Below are 19,745 nucleotides of genomic sequence, written 5' to 3'. Positions count from 1 at the left end.
TCCACTGAAACAGACATTAGTCAAAGACATATACACTGAAAAATATGTTCTGTAGGATTATATATACATATACATTTATATTAAACATTATACACACACATATATATATACACACACACACTCATAAATCAGACTGGAAATTGTAACAATGGCGTGTTCACAACATGAGTTATTCTAGTAAACATTTGTCTTTCAAATAAGTGTAAACCGAAGTTAATTCTTTCTGCTAATTTAAGTGGGATATTTAAGGTATTTTAAGGATGCCCTGACATGTAATGACAAGAGGTAATAAGAACTGGGGCTTTCCTGACGGTCCAGTGGTTAAGACTCCATGCTGCCAGTACATGGGGTAAGAGTTCAATCCCTAGTCGGGGAACTAAGATCCTCGCGCATGCCATGCAGTACAGCCAAAAGATTAAATAAAGAAATCTACCTACTAAGGCTGTTTTCTGAAAAAAAAAAAAGGGGGGGGGGGGAGAAAGATAGTAAGAATGGAAAGATATGGTGGTAACAAAAAGGATAGAAACATCTACTGGTACTCTTTTCAAGTGCTTTTGCATCATACTTGGCCTAAAGGACCGTACAAAATTTCAGATCTTATAGAAACAAAAGGCAAGCAGTCACTTAAGAGTTTTTACAAGTGATATTTTTCTCTACTCTTTAAGTATAAAAAGGGAAAAGTGAAAGCATTGCAGGCATTTTGTGTTCAGTAGGACTGACTCAGTAAGGCTAAAGTACAGTCCCTAAAATCTACATTTGGCTATATGACACAAAGTGTTTACGTGGAATCTAAAAATGAAGTTTAAGAATGCAGTTATTAGCAGCACAGTTCCAAGCACTGAAGACATCTTACACATCAAATCGTCCGAGTGAAGGCTTCAATCTGCTCAGAAACACCCACAAGTGGTTTCCGTCTTGCAAATGTGATGTGGAATTTAAAGGCATCCTGGTACGAAATCGCTGCCTTCCAGATGCCTCTTCAATCTGAAGATGAAGTGGTTTGATAGCACAGAGCGCTGTTTTGTAAGCATGAGCGTTCAGAGTGATCCTTGGGAGGGTAAGAATCCTTGAAAAAGCCGCCACTGAACAGGTGAGGCCGTGAGTTTGGAGAGCGAGAATTCAGAAACAGGACTGACAAAGAAAGGACTGAACCTCAATCTAGATCTGGAGATGGAAGCCAGAGGTCCAGCCGGAATCATCTGCCTCTGAGGGTCTCAGGCTTCTCTGGCGCCATCTAAATGAACCCGTGCTACCTATGTTCTCAGACTGGGTTTTGGTGGGAGAGTTTTTCTGTAGATCTTTTTAAAAATCAGAGGACTAGCACTGAGTTCTGTTACAATGAACATTTTTTTTAAGCAGCTACCATCAATCATTTTTAAAAATGAGAATATCTGCACAATTAATGGAAATCTTCTCCATGTAATAAACTTAGCTTAACTGGCAACTCGCTATGCACCTATATTGCTTATTTCACCACTGACTAATGAAAACTTTGCCAAGTGCCAGCATTTCTCCTCAGGTCATTGCTCCCTGGCTGCCCTCATTCCAAAGGCCACTTTGGATCAGCTCCTTTCCTTTATCTTCGTGGAGGCCCAACTAGTTTCTCAGGTGAGGCTGCCTAAATATTATTAACCATAACAGTTTATACTACCATAGAATCCTTATTACCTTACCATACCCGGGAGCTTTACTTGTCAGACTAATATTTTTACAAATCTGTTGTGCCAATACTGTGTGCGCACAATTATAAGTTTTTGCAATATTCTCAGCGAATTTTACAAATCCTTAAGATTTGTTTCTGGCTGAATCTAGACAGTAGAGGAGGAAACTGCCTTAAAAGGGAAAAAAACGCTCCTATTAACATGTTATTCTTACTTTTGATTTTTAATACCCAACTATCGCTATGCAGCCTTTATAAATGAGAAGAAAATTAAAGTCAGTGCAATTTTCTCCATTTTGTCTTACTAAAAATTTAAACACATCTGGCAAGAAAACCTAATTCTCTTTCATCTCCATGTAATAAAAAGCCCTAAGTTTAAAAAACAAAGACATAGTGGGCATACTTCACGGGTGTTACTATCCCCAGCATTCTTTTCTGGCCCTGTTTCAATTTCTGTCTGCTTACTGGTGAACGAGGGGCTGCGGTCTGAAGGTTAACATAACCTCGATGACAGACAAGAAGCTCCTTGGAGATTGACTGGGCTTGTGGAACGGCTCCCTAACCAGGGCTGCGCTTTCTTCTTTGCTTTGCTGCTTCTCTAACTCTCTTTTCAAATAGAAAAAGGAAAAGAAAAGAGAGACAGAGAGAGAACGCCTGCTAATGCATCATTTATAAATTACCTTGTTATGGCAAAAACAAAACACCGCTTTGAAAACCAAACAAACGCCTGCTGCAGACCTCAGCCCGTTTGATGGAGGCCCTTCAAAAGAGTCCCCGGCTTCACGGAGGCTGTTTATGTGGAGACTTCGATCGGTACCTGCTGTCCCCCGTCACTCCCTGGAAACTTGGCGGCAGATGTTGCCGCGTTAAGTTGTCTCTGAAGTGGTTCTCCGTCCTCGTCTCCCCACCGCCACGGAGTCAAACTGCATTAGATCTCTTTATTCGCGCCTAAGGCAAGTTCGGGAGCGCAGCTGTGTCCACCCCCTGCTCCTACCTTTGGTGTTTCAGGCCTGCAGGCAGCGAGAGGGAGACCAAAACGGTCCTGCCGCTCTCAACTACCTCCGCTGACAATCCGGCCGCTCGCTGCGGGCCGGGGGAGGCCGCCGCGGCCAACAGATGTCGGCGACAGCCTGCGAGCTCACACCTGGACGCGCCGCCCGCACCTCGCGCCCGCGCGCTGAAACATTCATGACTCCGAGGACCCGCGGCCGCCATCAAAGCCCGGCCCCCGGGCCGCCCGCAGCCCCGCCGTCCCGCCGCCTGGCGGGGGCTGGCGGCGCCCACAGGTAGCCGGAGCGCGGGGGCCGAGCCGGAGGTGTCTGGCGCCGCTTTGATACTCGAGGCCTGAACTTCAGTTACTTGATCAAGGGCTTCAGTGCGGCCGCGGATGCTGCCACTGAGCCCGCTGCGGCCTCGGAGCCATGAAAGGAGAGCCATTTGGCTGGAAATTCAGCGTGACGGGCCTTGCCGGGGAAATGTGCGTGACTCCGGGTTTGGTTCTACGGGCGCGGATGTGTTTATGAAACTAGACTCTCAAGAGGCAGAGTCTGCAGTAAACAATGTATAAATCCATGACTGGATGGGTTTTCAGGCTGGAAAACCGCGCTGTTGACTAAGGGGAGGTGGTGTTATGTTGGAACCATCAGCCACAATCTGAAAACAGTGGTGTTTTATTCTCTCTCAAGCATTTTTGTTGTGTCTTTTTTTACCCCCCAAAGAAAGAGCGTGACTATTACTTTCTTTAAAATTGAGAAATGAGAAAGCCTTCTCATTTGTTTCTTGACAATATACAGCAAAACTGCATCCATGCCCAACGAAATGAAAATGTTTCCAAAAGTCCTCCTAATCTCTGCAATGTACAAATTGCTTTAAACACACACAAACACACACACACACACCTCTTATACCATTATGCACACGTCACAAGAAGCATAGTCAAAAGTAAACACACTCAAGCCTTTACAAGCACAGAAAAATCACAAAATTATTTGCAAAATTTATTTACCAGTTTGTTGATAAGATTAAGTTTTTCTTAAAAAGAACTGGCCTTGAACAGCTAATAACATATATTCCAATGAACTATTTGATATGCAGAGACAAATCTTTTTAGTGGGAATCAATATTGATACATATATATACCTATATATACTATATATATAGTACACACATATTTAAGAAATATTTCATGAGTTGTCCGAGTAGTCAGAGATCTGTATTTTAACTTAATTTTATCAAGTACTGATTGGTTTCAGGGGAGTCAAGTTGAAGATAGAATTTTATCCTTCCTTATGCTGGCGGAGCCTAGTCATAGGTAAATCTGGCTATCTAAATGTGTCACAAAAAGACCTCCAAGACTAATTTTCTCATTAAGTGATTATGCCCCCGCTTGCCTAGGAAATCCAAAACAAAGAATAGGCAGAAAACTAGAGGACATTGCTACTTGGACATCTTTGTCTTCTAAATTTAAATTTTCCTCTACTCCATGTAATCCTATGAGATAAACCATATCTATATAAACCAAGTTGACAAAAACCTTGCAGTTCAGACAGTTTAATTTTTGAGAGCTTACCTAACCAGCCACAATAAATAGAAGGTTACAGTGAGCCATGGTCTTCTTCTCCTGCATAGATAATTATGAAAGCAAAGCATCCCATCTTACTATCATACATAAAAATAAGCTGTGCCAAATATGTTCTGTATCACTTATTCTCCTCCTTCCTCTGGGTCCTCAATTTCTTACTAGGTAAATTAAGTTTCTCAAATGAAAGCTATTCTAAAGCAAAAGAAAAGTACTGGAGTTTTTAAAATAGTATATGATCTTTTTTAAAAATAAAATTTGTGGGATGCTGGCGTATCAGCACAGATTATGCCATGTACCATGCAAGCAATTTTATTTAGAGAAATAATTAAATATTATTTTTGAATAATAATATTTGATATACTCCAGTCATTGTAAAGTTTTTAAGAATAAAACCCACTAAACATTTACTAAGATTAAGTGTCCTATGTTTGATGCAGATTCTTTGGGGCACAAGTACCAAAGTCCCATGAGTTGGCCTTATCAATAATAGTATCTACTAAGCTCATGAGGAAAAAGAATAGAGCAATTAAAAGACTTCAGAAGAAGAAGAAGCCAGAAAGAAAAGTAGCATATTGTATAAGAAATGCATAAACCCATATAAGAAATTAGCACATGGAGGATGGGAAGTTAATATTGGAATTAACTCTATCAAATAAAGAGCACCTGGCAGATGATACAAAGGTGACAGAAACTCAGATATTCTTAATAATCTTTATGAAACATGAAAAATGGGGAAATGAGAAATAAAAAGAGGGGAGGGCAAAGATTTCCCAGGCTGTCTAAAGGGAAAAAGTTATATGCTGTAAACTATAGGTCTGACATCAAACCCTAGTCTATAAAAATGATAAATATTATAAAAGATCATAGCAAGAATTAGAAGTAAGAAAAAAATCATGTCAAAATTACTTGATTTCCAGGACCAAATAATTTTGCATCACTGATTTGGTTGAATGGGGGAATACATAAATATGCATTATACCTTAAATACAGAAAACTAATAAAATTTATTAAATATCCTTGTGAATAAGATGATAAATTGAGTTAATACTATTGGTGGGCTTCTACCTTTACCATATTCATTTTAATTAACGGTGTGGAGTGTCAGTCTGTGTGGAAGGTGCTCATGGAGTACCCCACTGAGGTCTGAACTTGAACTAAGTGACAAAAATTTGCAGTTGACAAAATTTTGGAAGCAGCAAACCCATCAAGAATAGGTATTATGAATAAAGATTAAATCAGACTATTTCAGACACACACAGAATCATAATATATATCTGATGGAAAAGCAAATCAATTAACTGAATCAACAATTGATATTTACTAAGTTTAAAGTCCTGCATTTAAACAAAAACAAATTTAAAAATCATAAATCACACATATATGTGAAGAGTGAAAAAAGTGGTAAACAAAAAACTGGGAAACAATAAAAGTTTACTATCTTTTGTCTATATTTTTTAAATACAAAATCTTTAAAAACTGAAAGTTTTGTGTTAACTGTGTCACTAAAATACATTTGGAAGAAAAAACTGACCTGAACTAACTGGAGAGTATTTATGGTCTATTATTATCCACCTGTAGTAATCAATATTTCTGTAGCAGAATGTCTCAACATTGAGCTCAGGAGATGATGCTTTCCACAGTATATAAACAGATATATGGATTGTATCAGATTCTTAAAATCTGAAAGATTCTGAGTTTTGAAACAACTTAACCTCAAGAGTTAGGATAAAGGTTCCAGGATTATATCAGACTGAAGAATGAGCAAATTCTCAAAAAAAACAAAGGAAATTTTGGTCAAAATAATGAAAGCATTATTCTGCAATCATGGAAAAATAAATGATGCTTTAACCTGCTGGGGCAACATGTAAACTATTCTAGCACTATAAGAAGAATGTTAGATTTACTTGGTATCTAACAAAGTGTTTGGTACATTTTAGACATTAGATAGGTATTTGTTTGAATTAATGAAAGAATGATTATAATGCATCTTTCAGAAGCACAAACGCATCTATTTATCCAAACTCAAAGATTTCTTCTATTCCCAATTCATCATTCTGGCTTGAAACCCCAACCCCCAGACTATTTTTTAAGCCACTATCACTGTTCTTGGCTACCTCGGAGATTTTGCTCATGATGCTTCATCTATGGAAATACTCATTCCACCTAGCTCCACCTGATGAAACCTTATGCATTTTCAAAGATAGCAGGCCTCTATTTTTGATGAAACATTCCCAGATTCCTCTAGGAAGAGTTAATGTCTCTTCCTCCATGTACTCAAGAGTCCTTGATGTTTATCTACATATGGCTTAGATCATATTCTGGAATAAATTTTATTTTTGTGTGTATCCCAAATTTTAGATTTCTTAAGGGCAAAGGCCATTATCTGTACCCCTCAATATTACCAGATGCTATTACTTGTGCATATTTATAATCTATAAATTAGTGAATTAAGTCAAAATTAGTACAAATGAGAAAAGGCCATAAAACTAAATTTTAGTCATGAGAGGAATCATAAAGGAATCCTTTAATCATAAAGGAATATAAAAGGTTGCTGACAAGAGTGTTGGAACCACTCTCTTGTTTTTGCTAGTACATCTTCAGTGCTACCACTATACCCAACACTTAAAATGTTGAAAATTAATGTCTAAGTTGGGGGACAGAAAACTAAGATGATGCATGAAAACAATTTTAAAACCTATAAAGTGAAAGTCTAGCATACTGAAGAAGAGAGTTGCTGTATGTTGTTTGAGAAGCAGAACTCTAGATTATGCATTAATTTAAACAGAGGCACAAACTTCATTAAATACAAGAACTTTGTATTAACCACAGTGGTTTGGTAATGAAAGAGCCTGCTTCAAAAACCACCTAATTCTCTCTACCTATGGTCACAGCAAGGGGTAAATGATCTGTTGGGAATATTCCAGGAATATTTTCTCAAATTGGTTTTCTAAATGGTTGAACTCAGATGTTTTTAAAATTATCTCCATCTCATAGAAGTAAAATCTTAAGATTTAGATGTTTTGATAGTTTAAACACCACGCTAGAATCATAGAACACTAAATAAAGCTTGGCACTGAAAATATTAATCTCATCAATTATTACATCCTTAAAAGAATAATCTAGCTTTTTCCCAACAGATCCCAGGTACAAACCTCATCTCCTTCCTGAGGTCGCATCAAGGAAACTCGGTCATACTGCCTCCGCAACAAAGCCCAGAGTGCATCCAGCCGACCCTAAAGGAAAACATGAGCTGTCAATCTCTGGGAAATGTATTCAACCTCTGCTTGCTAGATAAATGAGCTAAAATGAAGAAGATAAAGTCTTTTCCTCTACTCTCATTTCTTTCATTAATTAAATGAATAAATAACAAAAACAGAGTTTCTTGTTACTGAGAAATGACTCAGTTGTTAGAAGGTGACTTGAATATCTGCTGTTTGATATACCTTGGTCCTCCTTCAGGGAGACTAAAAGGATTACACTTTAGGAATTGCAGTTAAATCCCACAAAGTTTGAACAGTCACCTTAATTGGCGTGTACCACTTGGTCTGAGGAGGCTGGTGTGTGGGTTTGGATCGAGGTGGTCTGGGTCTGACGGGTTCCTCTGGTTCTTCAGGAAGGGTTACCACAGCATTTTTGGCTTTCTCTAGCCTTGCACCTTCTTCTGTAGATCCTTTATCACCCCAACGAACCTTTAAAAAAAAGGGAAATATTGCTATCAGACATATAGTGGCTCAGGAGAACAGACTCTTGTTCAGTTGGTACTTGGCTCAACACCTCAGAGTCAAAAAATGAGTAGGTAACCTAACTCCAAATTCCTCTTCTTCTGAGATTTAACAGGTTTTTCACTACTCCTTATGTATTTAATATCAAGATCCTAGAAATAAAGACCCTTTATAAAAATTTGGCATCAATTAAATTTGATACAACCATTTCTCCATTGTTTCAAATAAGGAGTTAATTTATATTTTACAAGGGAAATGTGTAATTCTATTCTCTAGGTATGTTCTCCTTCTAGCTAAACACACACTCCTATATACTGATGACAATGGTTGAAATAGATGGTAATAATGATGATAATTAGCATTTACTGAATAATTGTCATGTGCCAAGCTGCATTTAATCCATACAAAAAATGCTATGAGGTAAATACTGTGTTTTTTGCTTCCCATGGAGGAAGCAAAGATATAGAAAGGTTAAGTGATGAGCCCAAAGCCACACAGTAAGTAGCAAGACAGGGATTTGAACATGTTAGTCTGAAGTGGACAAGATGTTTCAACTAGGTTCGAATTTTACAAATATATTTTCTAAAAGGAGTTAATTTTTCCTTCCAAAGTTTCCATCAAGTTTGACTAAGGACAAAAATATGATTAAACTTTTGCCTTTGGAAGTAAAAATAATTATATGTGTTTCATCTTCACTTTGTAAAGCAGCTCTCAGTCTTCAGTTCCTCTGCTCATATGCATATGGTTATTTGACATATATATACATTTTTCATTAAGAAAGACAAATCTGAAAAGACTCTGAAGAGAAGAATTCAGAGACATCAATCAGAGATTTCCACAAATTTGGGGGAATTCCTTTCTCTGAAAACCCTGGACACTGAAAAAAAACTGCAAGGTCAAATGATGTTTTCTTTATTTTTCTATGAAAATTGGCTAAATCTGAGCCAAATTTTTTTCAAGTGTGGACATGTGAAGAGGATGCAGCCCCTGGAGGAAGGCCTTGTTCATCCAAGAGCAGCAGAGAAGTCTAAAAAGCAAGGATGTTACCAAAGAAGACAAAGATAAGTGAAGCTCTAAAAAGAAACAGGAAGGCCTGTCTGGGCATGCAGTGAGTCACCAGTGTTAAGTAATTTCTACAAAGAAAAAATGATTAATAAGATTTTTTAAAGCATTTTAATGACCTGAATTAGTGGACAGGAATACAGATGATTACTGTTCATAGAAAGATCTATTCATAGCTTTTTGATAAGGCTTACCTAGATGTTTTTACCTTTTTTAACTACAATTTTAGAATAGGTTTTCAATTTCAAGTGGACCCTGTTGAGTCATTAAAATGTATCTGTATCTTTCAGTGTGATCAGTGGTACTAGAATGTTCTTTATGAGGTTGTTAAAATTGTTTTAAACACCATTAAACCTTTAGAGCTAGATAGTTGGCTTTCTTTCCAGAGAAATGACCTTCTCTTTCAAATCAGTGTCTTCACCCAGATTAATTAAAACTTTAAAAATCTTTAGACATATCTAAATTGAACTAAAAAATTCTAAAACCAGGACCCATCTCCTGCAGTTATAAAGTCTCTATTCCAAGCAGGGGGGGGGGGGGGGGGGGGAGAGATACATAGTCAAATAGTATCATAACATAGAGAAGTAATTCGGAGTAGAAGTATAAGTAGGTAAAATTTAGGACCATTCAGAAGTTATAGATTTTTAACTTAGATTTTAACTAGTGCAGCATTCACAGTTGATATCACAGAGGTAATGGTAATTGTATCCTTCCTCTAAGTAACACTGGCACCATTCTCAGATAAAGAACACGAAGATAGATGAACATGAGTTCTCACCCAACATGGCATTTCTAAGGACTCAACTATTAAACAACTAAATGTATGATACTAGGTTGGTGGAAAAGTCCATTTTACAACATCTTATGGAAAAAACTGAATGAATGCTTTGGCCAACCCAATATATAGTTGGTGTTGCTACTGTTTAGTCACTAAATTACGTCCAATTCTTTTGCAACCCATGGATTGGGTTGCTGTTTCCTTCTCCAGGGAATCTTCCCGAGCCAGGGATTGAACCCATGTCTCCTGCATTGGCAGGCAGATTCTCTACCTCTGAGTCACGAGGGAAGCCCCAATTATAGTTGCTGAGGTCTAAAATAAATGCATTACATAAATCCATTATTCTTAGTTCATCATAGCTGTTTCATCATTATCACCATCACCACAAACAACAGCACAATCAATTCTCACTCAGCTTCAAATTCTAAAGCTAGGAAACACTATAGTTTTCCTTAAACTCTTAAAAACAATTAAATATATATATACACCCTTATATGTATAAATTTTAGTATTTTAGTTTGACCACATTGAGATAGCCAAAAAGGATAAAAGAATAACAAGAACAGGTTGCTAAAGGCAGCCTTGACAAAATTGATATATCTGACTCTTGACTATTTAAAAAAAAGTGCAAGTTTGATAGCTAAATGTTTCCAATTCTATTTGGTTTTCATGATAAACAATGAAATCCCATAATTTCTGAGCATATTCAGAGGTTGTATTATAAAGGAGCAATTTCAGAACTGAGAAAAGAAACAAAAACAGTTTCAAGCTGCACTGCCAGAAACACACATGTGAAGTCATCAGGTACTGTGATCAGTTGTGCTAACAGCTGTTATTAACATCAGTTCAGCTCTAGCTTTCTGCAAATTGCCATTACCACAGTGTTTAAATATTTAATGTAAAGGAGAAGGAAGAAAGACTTTCTACTAAAATTCCTATACTGGCTTAAAATAACATTTAGTTACAAAGACTTATTTTTTAATTCAGATGTACCATGATTTCTATAATTCCATTTACTTTCCCTTTAAGGTATTTATTTTTTAAGGAAAATACTTTCCAGATTTGAATAGGCATGATTTTAAAACAAGGTATGTTTTCTATTTTTCCTCTCCAAGTTTAAATAAATTCATGCTTAAAAAAGTCTAATGGTGCTTAATTCTCAGTATATTTTTATTGTGTATTTTTATATATTGTGTTTCCCCTTTGTGATGCCCATATTTACTTGCTCATTTTTTCCATCATCCCATCCTTAGTTCCACCTCACTGATGGACTAGTCCATAAAATATAGCCAAAATTATCCATGGTTAGGGAACTTCCCCGGTGGTCCACTGGTTAAGACTTTGCCTTCCAATGCAGTGGGAGCGGATTTGATCCCTTGTCCGGGAAGGTAAGATCCCACATGCCTCACAGCCAAAAAAAACAAAATGTAAAATAGAAACAAACAATATTGTTTCGAAAAATCAAATGTAAAACAAATTGAACAAATTTAATAAAGACTTTAAAAATGGTCCACATTAAAGAAAAAACTTTAGAAAAATTATCTGTGACTAAAATGGACTCTGCTTTATTAATAGTAAATGAGTCCTTCTCAGAAATTTTCTTCAGCTAAAAAGGAAGGGCAATGTAATTTCATATTAATTAAGTCAAAACTAAAACACAAATAAATAAATTTCAATTCAACTAAATTTTAAATAAAAGAGTCAATAACTCTTAAAACTTGAAATGTGAGTTACTCAAGGTCGTTCATGGCCCCGTGGCTTTCCTGACCATATTCCAATAATATGCCTTTTAACTGGGAACCCATTCAGGAGCTCATGCATATGCTTTTCTTTTCTGTAGAAAGAGACTCCTAATCTCTGGAATACTAGAATATTGGAGTAACAAAACTCTGCCACAATTCCTCGTGTTTTCAATAAGAACAAATATACCAGATGGCTCAGATGAGGACCACCTGCAATGCAGGAGACCTGGATTTCATCACTGGGTTGAGAAGATCCCCTGGAGAAGAGAGTGGCTACCGACTTCAGTACTCTTGCCTGGAGAATCCCATAGACAGAGCTGCCCGGCGGGCTACAGTCCACAGGGTCGCAAAGAGCTGGACACGACTGAGCAACGGAGCACACATGGAATGTATTTGATCCCCACTGTCATGTGTTATTTTATACGTGTGGATTTCAAAATGGAATTAGGCTTATTATTCTGATATAAATTAGTACATGCTCACTGACAAATAGGTCATGAACAAGCAGGGAAATAATACATAACACAAACTGAAAATCACTCCATTCAAAGAAAACTACTAACACGTGTGCCAATTCCTGTCTAACCGTTTTCCCCCTGCATACATCTTCTTATATACACGCTTTGCCAGGATCTGTGTTTAATAAAAAAGTCATGATATCAATGACAAAATCCCTCCAACTGCTCCCTTGGGTGGGAGGCTGGCTTATCTCTGCCACTGTTAAGGGGTCAGAGCTGACGGGGCTTGCTTATTATTAATTATTCCATCACATTGAAAAATATGTCTGTGGTGATAAGAAGACCTCATTTGATGGTTAAGATATAATATTTAAGTTCTATTTTAATCCACACTTTTTGCCAGTCTAAAAATTTAATACATTCTATAAATGATATTTAATATTAATTATGATTATTCATAAGTGGCAACTAAAACCTATTTTTTAAAAGCCTTAAAGGTACTTCCTCTACATTTGTGATAAGGTCATATCCACTCTCCTGAATATTTTAACATTTTTTTCTCCCCAAACAGTACTTAACTACTGACTCTTTTCAAAGACAAGCATTGTTGCAACTTTAAGTAGTTGGCTTCTTCAAAGCTGATGTTCTTTGTCATCATTTTTTCCAAAACAGTGAGGAAAATCCCTAATTTTGTTTTGCCCTTTAGAATTCATGCATCTTATCAATGCAGTCCATTGGCTAATGAAGTCAGTTCTTGCACAGTTTTGAAATGGCTAGAATTATTCCATGGAAAAAAACGGCCCAAAAAAATACCACATGTTAAGAAATACTGGATGGTATTAGGAAATTGAGCTGTGCAAAGTAGTTTCCATGGCTTAATAGTTCTAAAAATATATATTCCAGATTAGCAGCTTCTATTTTTTTTAAGATATACCAACCTCCATTCTTTTAATTCCTCCAACACCTCGACCACCATAATAGGAAGCATCCACGGTTGGCCATTTCTTGGTAGGCAGAGGTTCTTCTTCCTCCTATGCAGATACAAGTTTTTAAAAATGTGTTTAATTAATTTCTTAAAATGTTACTTAAGTCATAACTGGCTCACATTTAGATATTTTTCTGAATAATACCACTGGTATGGAAGAAATATAGTAAAAATTACACATAGCACATGTGTATGTACTTCTGCTTACGTGTATAAATTTCAAGTGAAGTTCTACAGAATATAGGGCTCCTTTCATTCCACAATTCATGGAATCTACCTTATTTTGCTAGGCTACCAGAAGTTGCTCCTTAACTATGAACCTCATTTGTTTTTTCCAGATTTATTCATCATTTCATATGTAAAAAGATAAAACATTACAATTAGGACCACATTTGAATGATCATTTAAAGTCTCAACATATGTGTCAATTTGAACCCTGCAAAATTGGTACGAAAAAGGTAGTTGAGAAGCTTCGAAAATGCACAATGCCATGTTTTTTCTTGCTAACATAATATTACTAGTATATGCTATATACTAGGAATAAAATATTTAATATATACTATGTTAATAGTATAGTAATACAGCATATAGCAGTAATATAAAAGTAATAATAATTTTGAAGAAAGTAATAATATCTTTAAACTGCAAGCTTGGATCTTCCAACTTTTTGTAAATAAGGTCAGTAACAGCATATTATTCATATATTGGTATAAAAGTAAATTAAATCTCTATGTACTATTGCTCCTGACGGCCAGTCTATGTTTATCAATGTATGAAGTTCCCATCTTCTAACATGTAAAAGAAACCACAAGGTTTGAAAAATAACAAGTAACTTTCATAAATTCAAAAGTCAGTATATCAGAGTTACCTAACAACAATGTAATTGATTAGATCTGGGCATAATATCTAAATACAAAAAAAAAAATACCCACATCACTTATTAAGCACTCATTTACCTCTTTTGGTGCAGAAGGTGGTGGTGGAGGAGGATCCTTGATAACCTGTACCAAAAAAAAAAAAAAAAAAAAATGTAGGAACTTCAGTGGCATCGAGAGGAGACAATAAGAATGTACAAAAATAATTAGATTAGTAAAATACTGTGGTGGTGCCAAAGATGTCCCTGATCAACTTAGCTTCTCAATACTTATGCCCCTATCGCCCTTTTAAACTAGGTTTTTTTAGTTAGCTTTTGACTAACTAGCAACTACTAGTAGTTTTTTTTTAACTAACTAGCTAACCAACCAACACATTCACTCACTTTATCTTTATGATGTAGATACATTATAGCTACATTTTTCAGTCAAATAACAAGAAAACTGTCAAATACCTTGTACTAGGTGTTTCTTCTAATGTTAAAATGCAAACATTTTTCACTAGATTACAGCTTGTTCCCTCAAATGGAGAGGGTATTTACTAGCAAACTCTTCCTGCTGTGACTCACTGATTCTTTTCAAATTGACGATATAAAAATCAGCTTGCTTTGGATGAGATAAGGGAAATGAATATACTCTCTTTCCCCACCTTTTTTTTCTAGAAACAAATCAACCTTTGAGCTAAGATTCCTTTCCTGTGAATCATTACTCAGTAGATTATTTCATCAAGTCTGATATGATTAATTCTTTATGTGAGAGGAATATAAACTGAAATCTGATTTAAATGATCTTCACTGGTATTGGGGTATCTGGACTTTCATACCATCCTGATAGAAAATGACTGACCAAGTGCCAATGGCTTCTGATAATTCGGGTGCACATCCGAGTCTGTATACTAAGAAGGAAAACTTTGAAACTATAACTGCTTCACTTCATTTAAGGTCAAATGTTTCAATTCTGTTATGAGATACTTAAAATTTTAAAAGAGTAGCTTTGAAAATGAATATCATCAAAGAACTCTTTTAGTGTACCGGTATCTTCCTATTATCATGAATATGTTTTTATTTGTTTTTTAAACTTTTTATTTTGTATTGGGGTATAGCCAGTTAACAATGTTATAACAGTTTCAGGCGAACAGTGAAGGGACTCAATCACGCATATACATGTATCCGTTTCCCCCCAAACTCTTCTCCTATCCAGGCTGCCACAAACATTGAGGAGAGTTCCATGTGCTTACAGTAAGTCCTTGTTGGTTATCCAATTTAAATATAGCAGTGCGTACATGGTCCATCTCAAACTCCCTAACTATCCCTGAATGTGTTTTTTACAGACTGCTTATATTTTAAAAATATATACCAAGTCACTTCCAGGTTAATGATATAATTCTGATATTTTCACCAAAATAATTAGAGGTGGGAAGTGAATAGGGTTACAGATGAAATAAGATTAGCCATAATTGAGAATCATTGAAGGTGTGTGAAGAAGACATGGAGGATTCATTATTTTACTCTTTCTCTTTGCATATGTTTGAAATTTTCCATAATGAAAGGTTTTTAAAAAATATTTAGAGAACTGACTCATAATATTTTCTATGTATATTACTTTATCATTCTGATTTTGGTTTAGATCTAAATCTCAGGAAGGAAAAAAAAAAACAGGCAGTAACCACAATCACATGGATATAACTGGACAGTAATTTAATCTGATTGAATCTCAAACTAATTCATCATAGCATTTGAATGCTACAAGAAATGCTGTTATATTTACTTAACCCTTTTATTATCCAAGTTCATTTTATCAATAAACATAAAATTCCAGTTCTTTTTGGTAATAATGAAGGACAGAAATCTGTGAATCTTGAGATTCAGCCCAGAAATAAATGCTGAGAGGATAAAGATTTAAAATAATACTGGAGTAAAATAAGACAAAGGTTATCATGCTACAGGTGCATTTCCTTTATAAAAAGGAAGCACTCCACTTATTTGCAGGGCAGGAATGGCAATGCAAATGTAGAGAGTGGATATGTGGACAAGGTGAGGGGAAAGGAGAGAGTGGGATGAATTGAGAGAGTGGCACTGGCATATATAACTAGCATGCAGAGAATAGACAGCTAGTGGGAAACCACACAGGGAGCTAAGCTCACTGCTCTGATGACCTAGGAGGGTGGGATGGGAGTGGAGGGTGGACGGGAAGCTCACAAGAAAGGGGGTGTATGTGTACAAACAGCAGATTCACTTTGTTTTATAGCAGAAACTAGCACAACACTGTCAAGCACTTATACTTCAATAATAAAATTTAAAAAATAAAAACAGTAATCTAGAAAATAAATGAATAAAAGTATGGCAAATCAAAGAAAAGAAGCACACAGGTCATTATCAACGTGCATGTCCAAAATAAGTGAAAAGCAGATCGGTCAATATTTCACACTCCACAGAGTCAAAACCAACCTAATTACCTTCATTTAAAAGCCAATTCTTCTTCCTGTCTTCCCTATTTCTTTCAAGTAAACCATTTTCTTTAAAATTGCAGCCTTAAAATTTTCTCATAATCTATAATTTATTCTCACCTCTGAATGACTTCACCAAATCATTTACCATGGCCAACAGACTTTTTGTAATATTCCAGTCTCTGCAGTGTGTATGTAATGTGTGCATCTGTTTCTTTCACCCCACATTCCTATCTTTTCCTCTTCTTTCCCCACCATGAATTCCCCAGTCTTCTCAAAGTAGTTCAGATTTCCTTAATATGCACGGATGCCTGTTTGTTCTCCCCTAGAATTGATCACAACTGATAATTTTATCCAACTCCAAAACACCGTAACTTCTGTGAGGATGAATTTTATTTATGCCTGCTTTGTTCCTGATTATATTCCCAGAACTTAGCAAAGTGTCTAGCAGAAAAGAAGAGAAGAAAGAAATATAGAAAAAGAGAAAAAGGAGTAAGGCAGGAAAAAGAAAAGAAGATGGAAGAGAGGAGGAGGAAGGAAGAAGGGAAGAAAGGAAGGAAGGAAGGAGGAAAGGGAGGGAGGGAAGGAGAGAGGAGAGGAGGAAGGAAGGAGGGAGGAAAGGGAAAGAAGCGAGGGGAAAGGCAGGAGGAGAGGAAGATGACAGGAAGAAGGAAGGGTTCTTTACATTCCATTCCCATTCAGTTCAGTTCAGTTCAGTCACTCAGTCATGTCCAACTCTTTGCAACATCATGGACTGCAGCACGCCAGGCTTCCCTGTCCATCACCAACTCTCACAGCCTACTCAAACTTATGTCCATTGAGTCGGTGATGCCATCCAACCATCTCATCCTCTGTCATCCTCTTCTCCTCCTGCCTTCAATCTTTCCCAGCATCAGGGTCTTTTCCAATGAGTCAGCTCTTCGCATCAGGTGGCCAAAGTACTGGAGCTTCAGCTTCAGCATCAGTCCTTCCAATGAATATGCAGGACTGATTTCCTTTAGGATGGACTGGTTGGATCTCCTTGCAGTCCAAGGGACTCTCAAGAGTCTTCTCCAGCACCACAGTTCAAAAGTATTAATTCTTCGGTGCTCAGCTTTCTTTATAATCCAACTCTCACATCCATTCCCATTATCACTACCTAAAATCATGAACTCGAGAGTCTTTGGACCTTAAAAATATCTAGTACAATATTTTTCAACTTCTCCAATGCATCCAACCAGAACTTCATTATTCTGAAAAATCCCCACCTAGTTGTCATCCAACTATGTCTGAATTCCTGCAATAAAGAGAAATTCACTACTTCACTAAGCAATTCATTCCACTGGCAAGGAACCCACATCATTTGAAAAATTTTCCCCTAAATGAAGCCAAAGCCTCCCTCTTCGTAGTTTCCACTTTTTAGTCCTGATCCTACAGTGTGAAATGTATACACACACACAGACAACTATTTTTAATTCCATAAGAGAGGGTTTCCTGTTTTTGAATACTAACCATATATCATCTGAGAGCTAAACCTCACAATCATTTTTCATGTAACAATCTGAGATATTGGGTGATCTTGGTCAGTTTCTTTGGCATGTATTCATTTGTACAACATCTCAAAGTGTGGATTCTAGAACTGATAAATAGCATTTTAAGTGTGGCCAAGCCATTAATTAAAGGCATGGTACTCAGAAAAAACAGATGCACCCCTGGCAGTCCTCACCTTCATTCCATGCATTTTAATTAATAACATATTGAAAACTAGGATTGATCTATAATTACCATAGCTTTATTTTGGCATTAATGTCTACATGCTTTGCGTGTGTGTGTGCAAAGTCGCTTTAGTCGTGTCCGACTCTTTGCAACCCTATGAATGGCAGCCTGCCAGGCTCCTCTGTCCATGGGATTCTCCAAGCAAGCATACTGTAGTGGATTGCCATGCCCTCCTCCAGAGGATCTTCCCGATACAGGGATCGAACCGGTGTCTCATTATGTCTCCTGCATTTGCAGGCAGGTCCATTACCGCCAGAGCCACCTGGGAAGCCCCTACATGTTTTACTTGTAGCTAAATTACACATGCAGCTTGCTTCTCTATCTCTAACTCATCCTTCATTCTAATCTATGCAGCCAAGTCAATATTTTTCTAAGCTTGTTGTTGTTGACTGTTCAGTCTCTAAGTTGTGTCTGACTCTTTGCAACCCCATGGACTGCTCCTCTGTCATTCACCATCTCCCAGAGTTTGCTTAGATTCGTGTCCATCGAGTCGGTGCTGCTATTCAATCATCTCATCCTCTGCTGCCCTCTTCTCCTCCCACCTTCAACCTTTCCCAGCATCAGGGTCTTTTCCAGCGAGTCAGTTCTTCACATCAGGTGGCCAAAGTATTTGAGCTTCAGCTTCAGCATCAGTCCTTATAATGAATATTCAGGGTTGATTTCCTTTAGAACTGACTGGTTTGATCTTCTTGCAGTACCAGGGACTCTCAAGAAGCTTAATTGATTGCAACAGGAGCTTAATTGATCATTTCTCTAGTCAAAATGGATCAAATGTTCCAGTGACCACAACTGAAATCAGGGAATGACTGAATTTCTGGAGGAACCTTACACAAGATGCTTTCACTCAGTTTTGCAAATTATCCTAAAGTGCTCTAGAGTTCTTTCACTAGGCAGAGGCTAAGGTACCTCCTTCATGCCAGTAAGTCTAAGTTTAATATATGGTACTCATTTTCATTTCCTTGTGAGCATTTTAAATTAACTCTGGTTACTACATGTACATCTTGTACGGGTATATGAATTTCTGAGAACGGAAACAGTATCCCCAATCCTATATTACATTATGTACATGTGCTTGCTCACTTGCTTCAGTTGTGACTCTCTGTGACCCCACGGACTGTAGCCTACCAGGCTCCTCTGTCCATGGGATTCTCCAGGAAAAATAATGCAGTGGGTTGTCATGCCCTCTTCCAGGGGATTTTCCCAACCCAGGGATGCAACCCGCATCTCTTATGTCTCCTACATTGGCAGGCAGGTTCTTTACACTAGTGCCCCTATAGTTCTTTACACTATATCCCCTTGAGAATTACTGAACATCCACCGCCATAACACCTCTTTTTTTATGTCATATTTGTCATGCTCATTATCCTGCATAGCATCGAGTTTTAGCATGGATATGGGCAAATCAAGTTTCAATTTAAAATCCTCATATGACCACTGCTGACATCCTCACAACAGGATAATGAGAGGCATTTTTACCTTCTTTATCAGAGACTCTTTATCTGTTATCATAAGCCGCAACCCGGAAAACAAAAAGTCCTTTTTGAGTGCATGAGTCCTCTTGCCCCCTCATTGTTCAAATGCCTTAGCATGGCCCTCAATTCAGCCCTAACACTCTATCTACAAAATCTCTGTTTGTGTACCTCTAACTCCAGATTGACTGAAGACCCCTTTGCTACCCCCAATA

The 19,745-nt window shown here is 37.2% G+C and overlaps 1 protein-coding gene across 2 annotated transcripts in view; it reads right to left on the bottom strand.

Annotated features, from left to right (window-relative positions):
• ANTXR2 (ANTXR cell adhesion molecule 2) overlaps positions 1-19,745 on the bottom strand; it is a 169,317-nt gene that overhangs the window by 62,238 nt on the left and 87,334 nt on the right. For both annotated transcript variants that reach the window (XM_061145723.1, XM_061145724.1), the window contains exons 13-16: positions 13,945-13,989; positions 12,942-13,034; positions 7,763-7,930; positions 7,394-7,474 (exon numbers count right to left, since the gene is read on the bottom strand). In XM_061145723.1, coding sequence (XP_061001706.1) covers positions 7,394-7,474; positions 7,763-7,930; positions 12,942-13,034; positions 13,945-13,989 — 387 coding nt within the window. The remainder of the gene's footprint in view (positions 1-7,393; positions 7,475-7,762; positions 7,931-12,941; positions 13,035-13,944; positions 13,990-19,745) is intronic.

This window comes from Dama dama, chromosome 6, assembly GCF_033118175.1.
Source record: "Dama dama isolate Ldn47 chromosome 6, ASM3311817v1, whole genome shotgun sequence".
Classification (NCBI taxonomy): Eukaryota; Metazoa; Chordata; class Mammalia; order Artiodactyla; family Cervidae; genus Dama; species Dama dama.
This window is presented reverse-complemented; position numbering and strand designations above follow the sequence as displayed.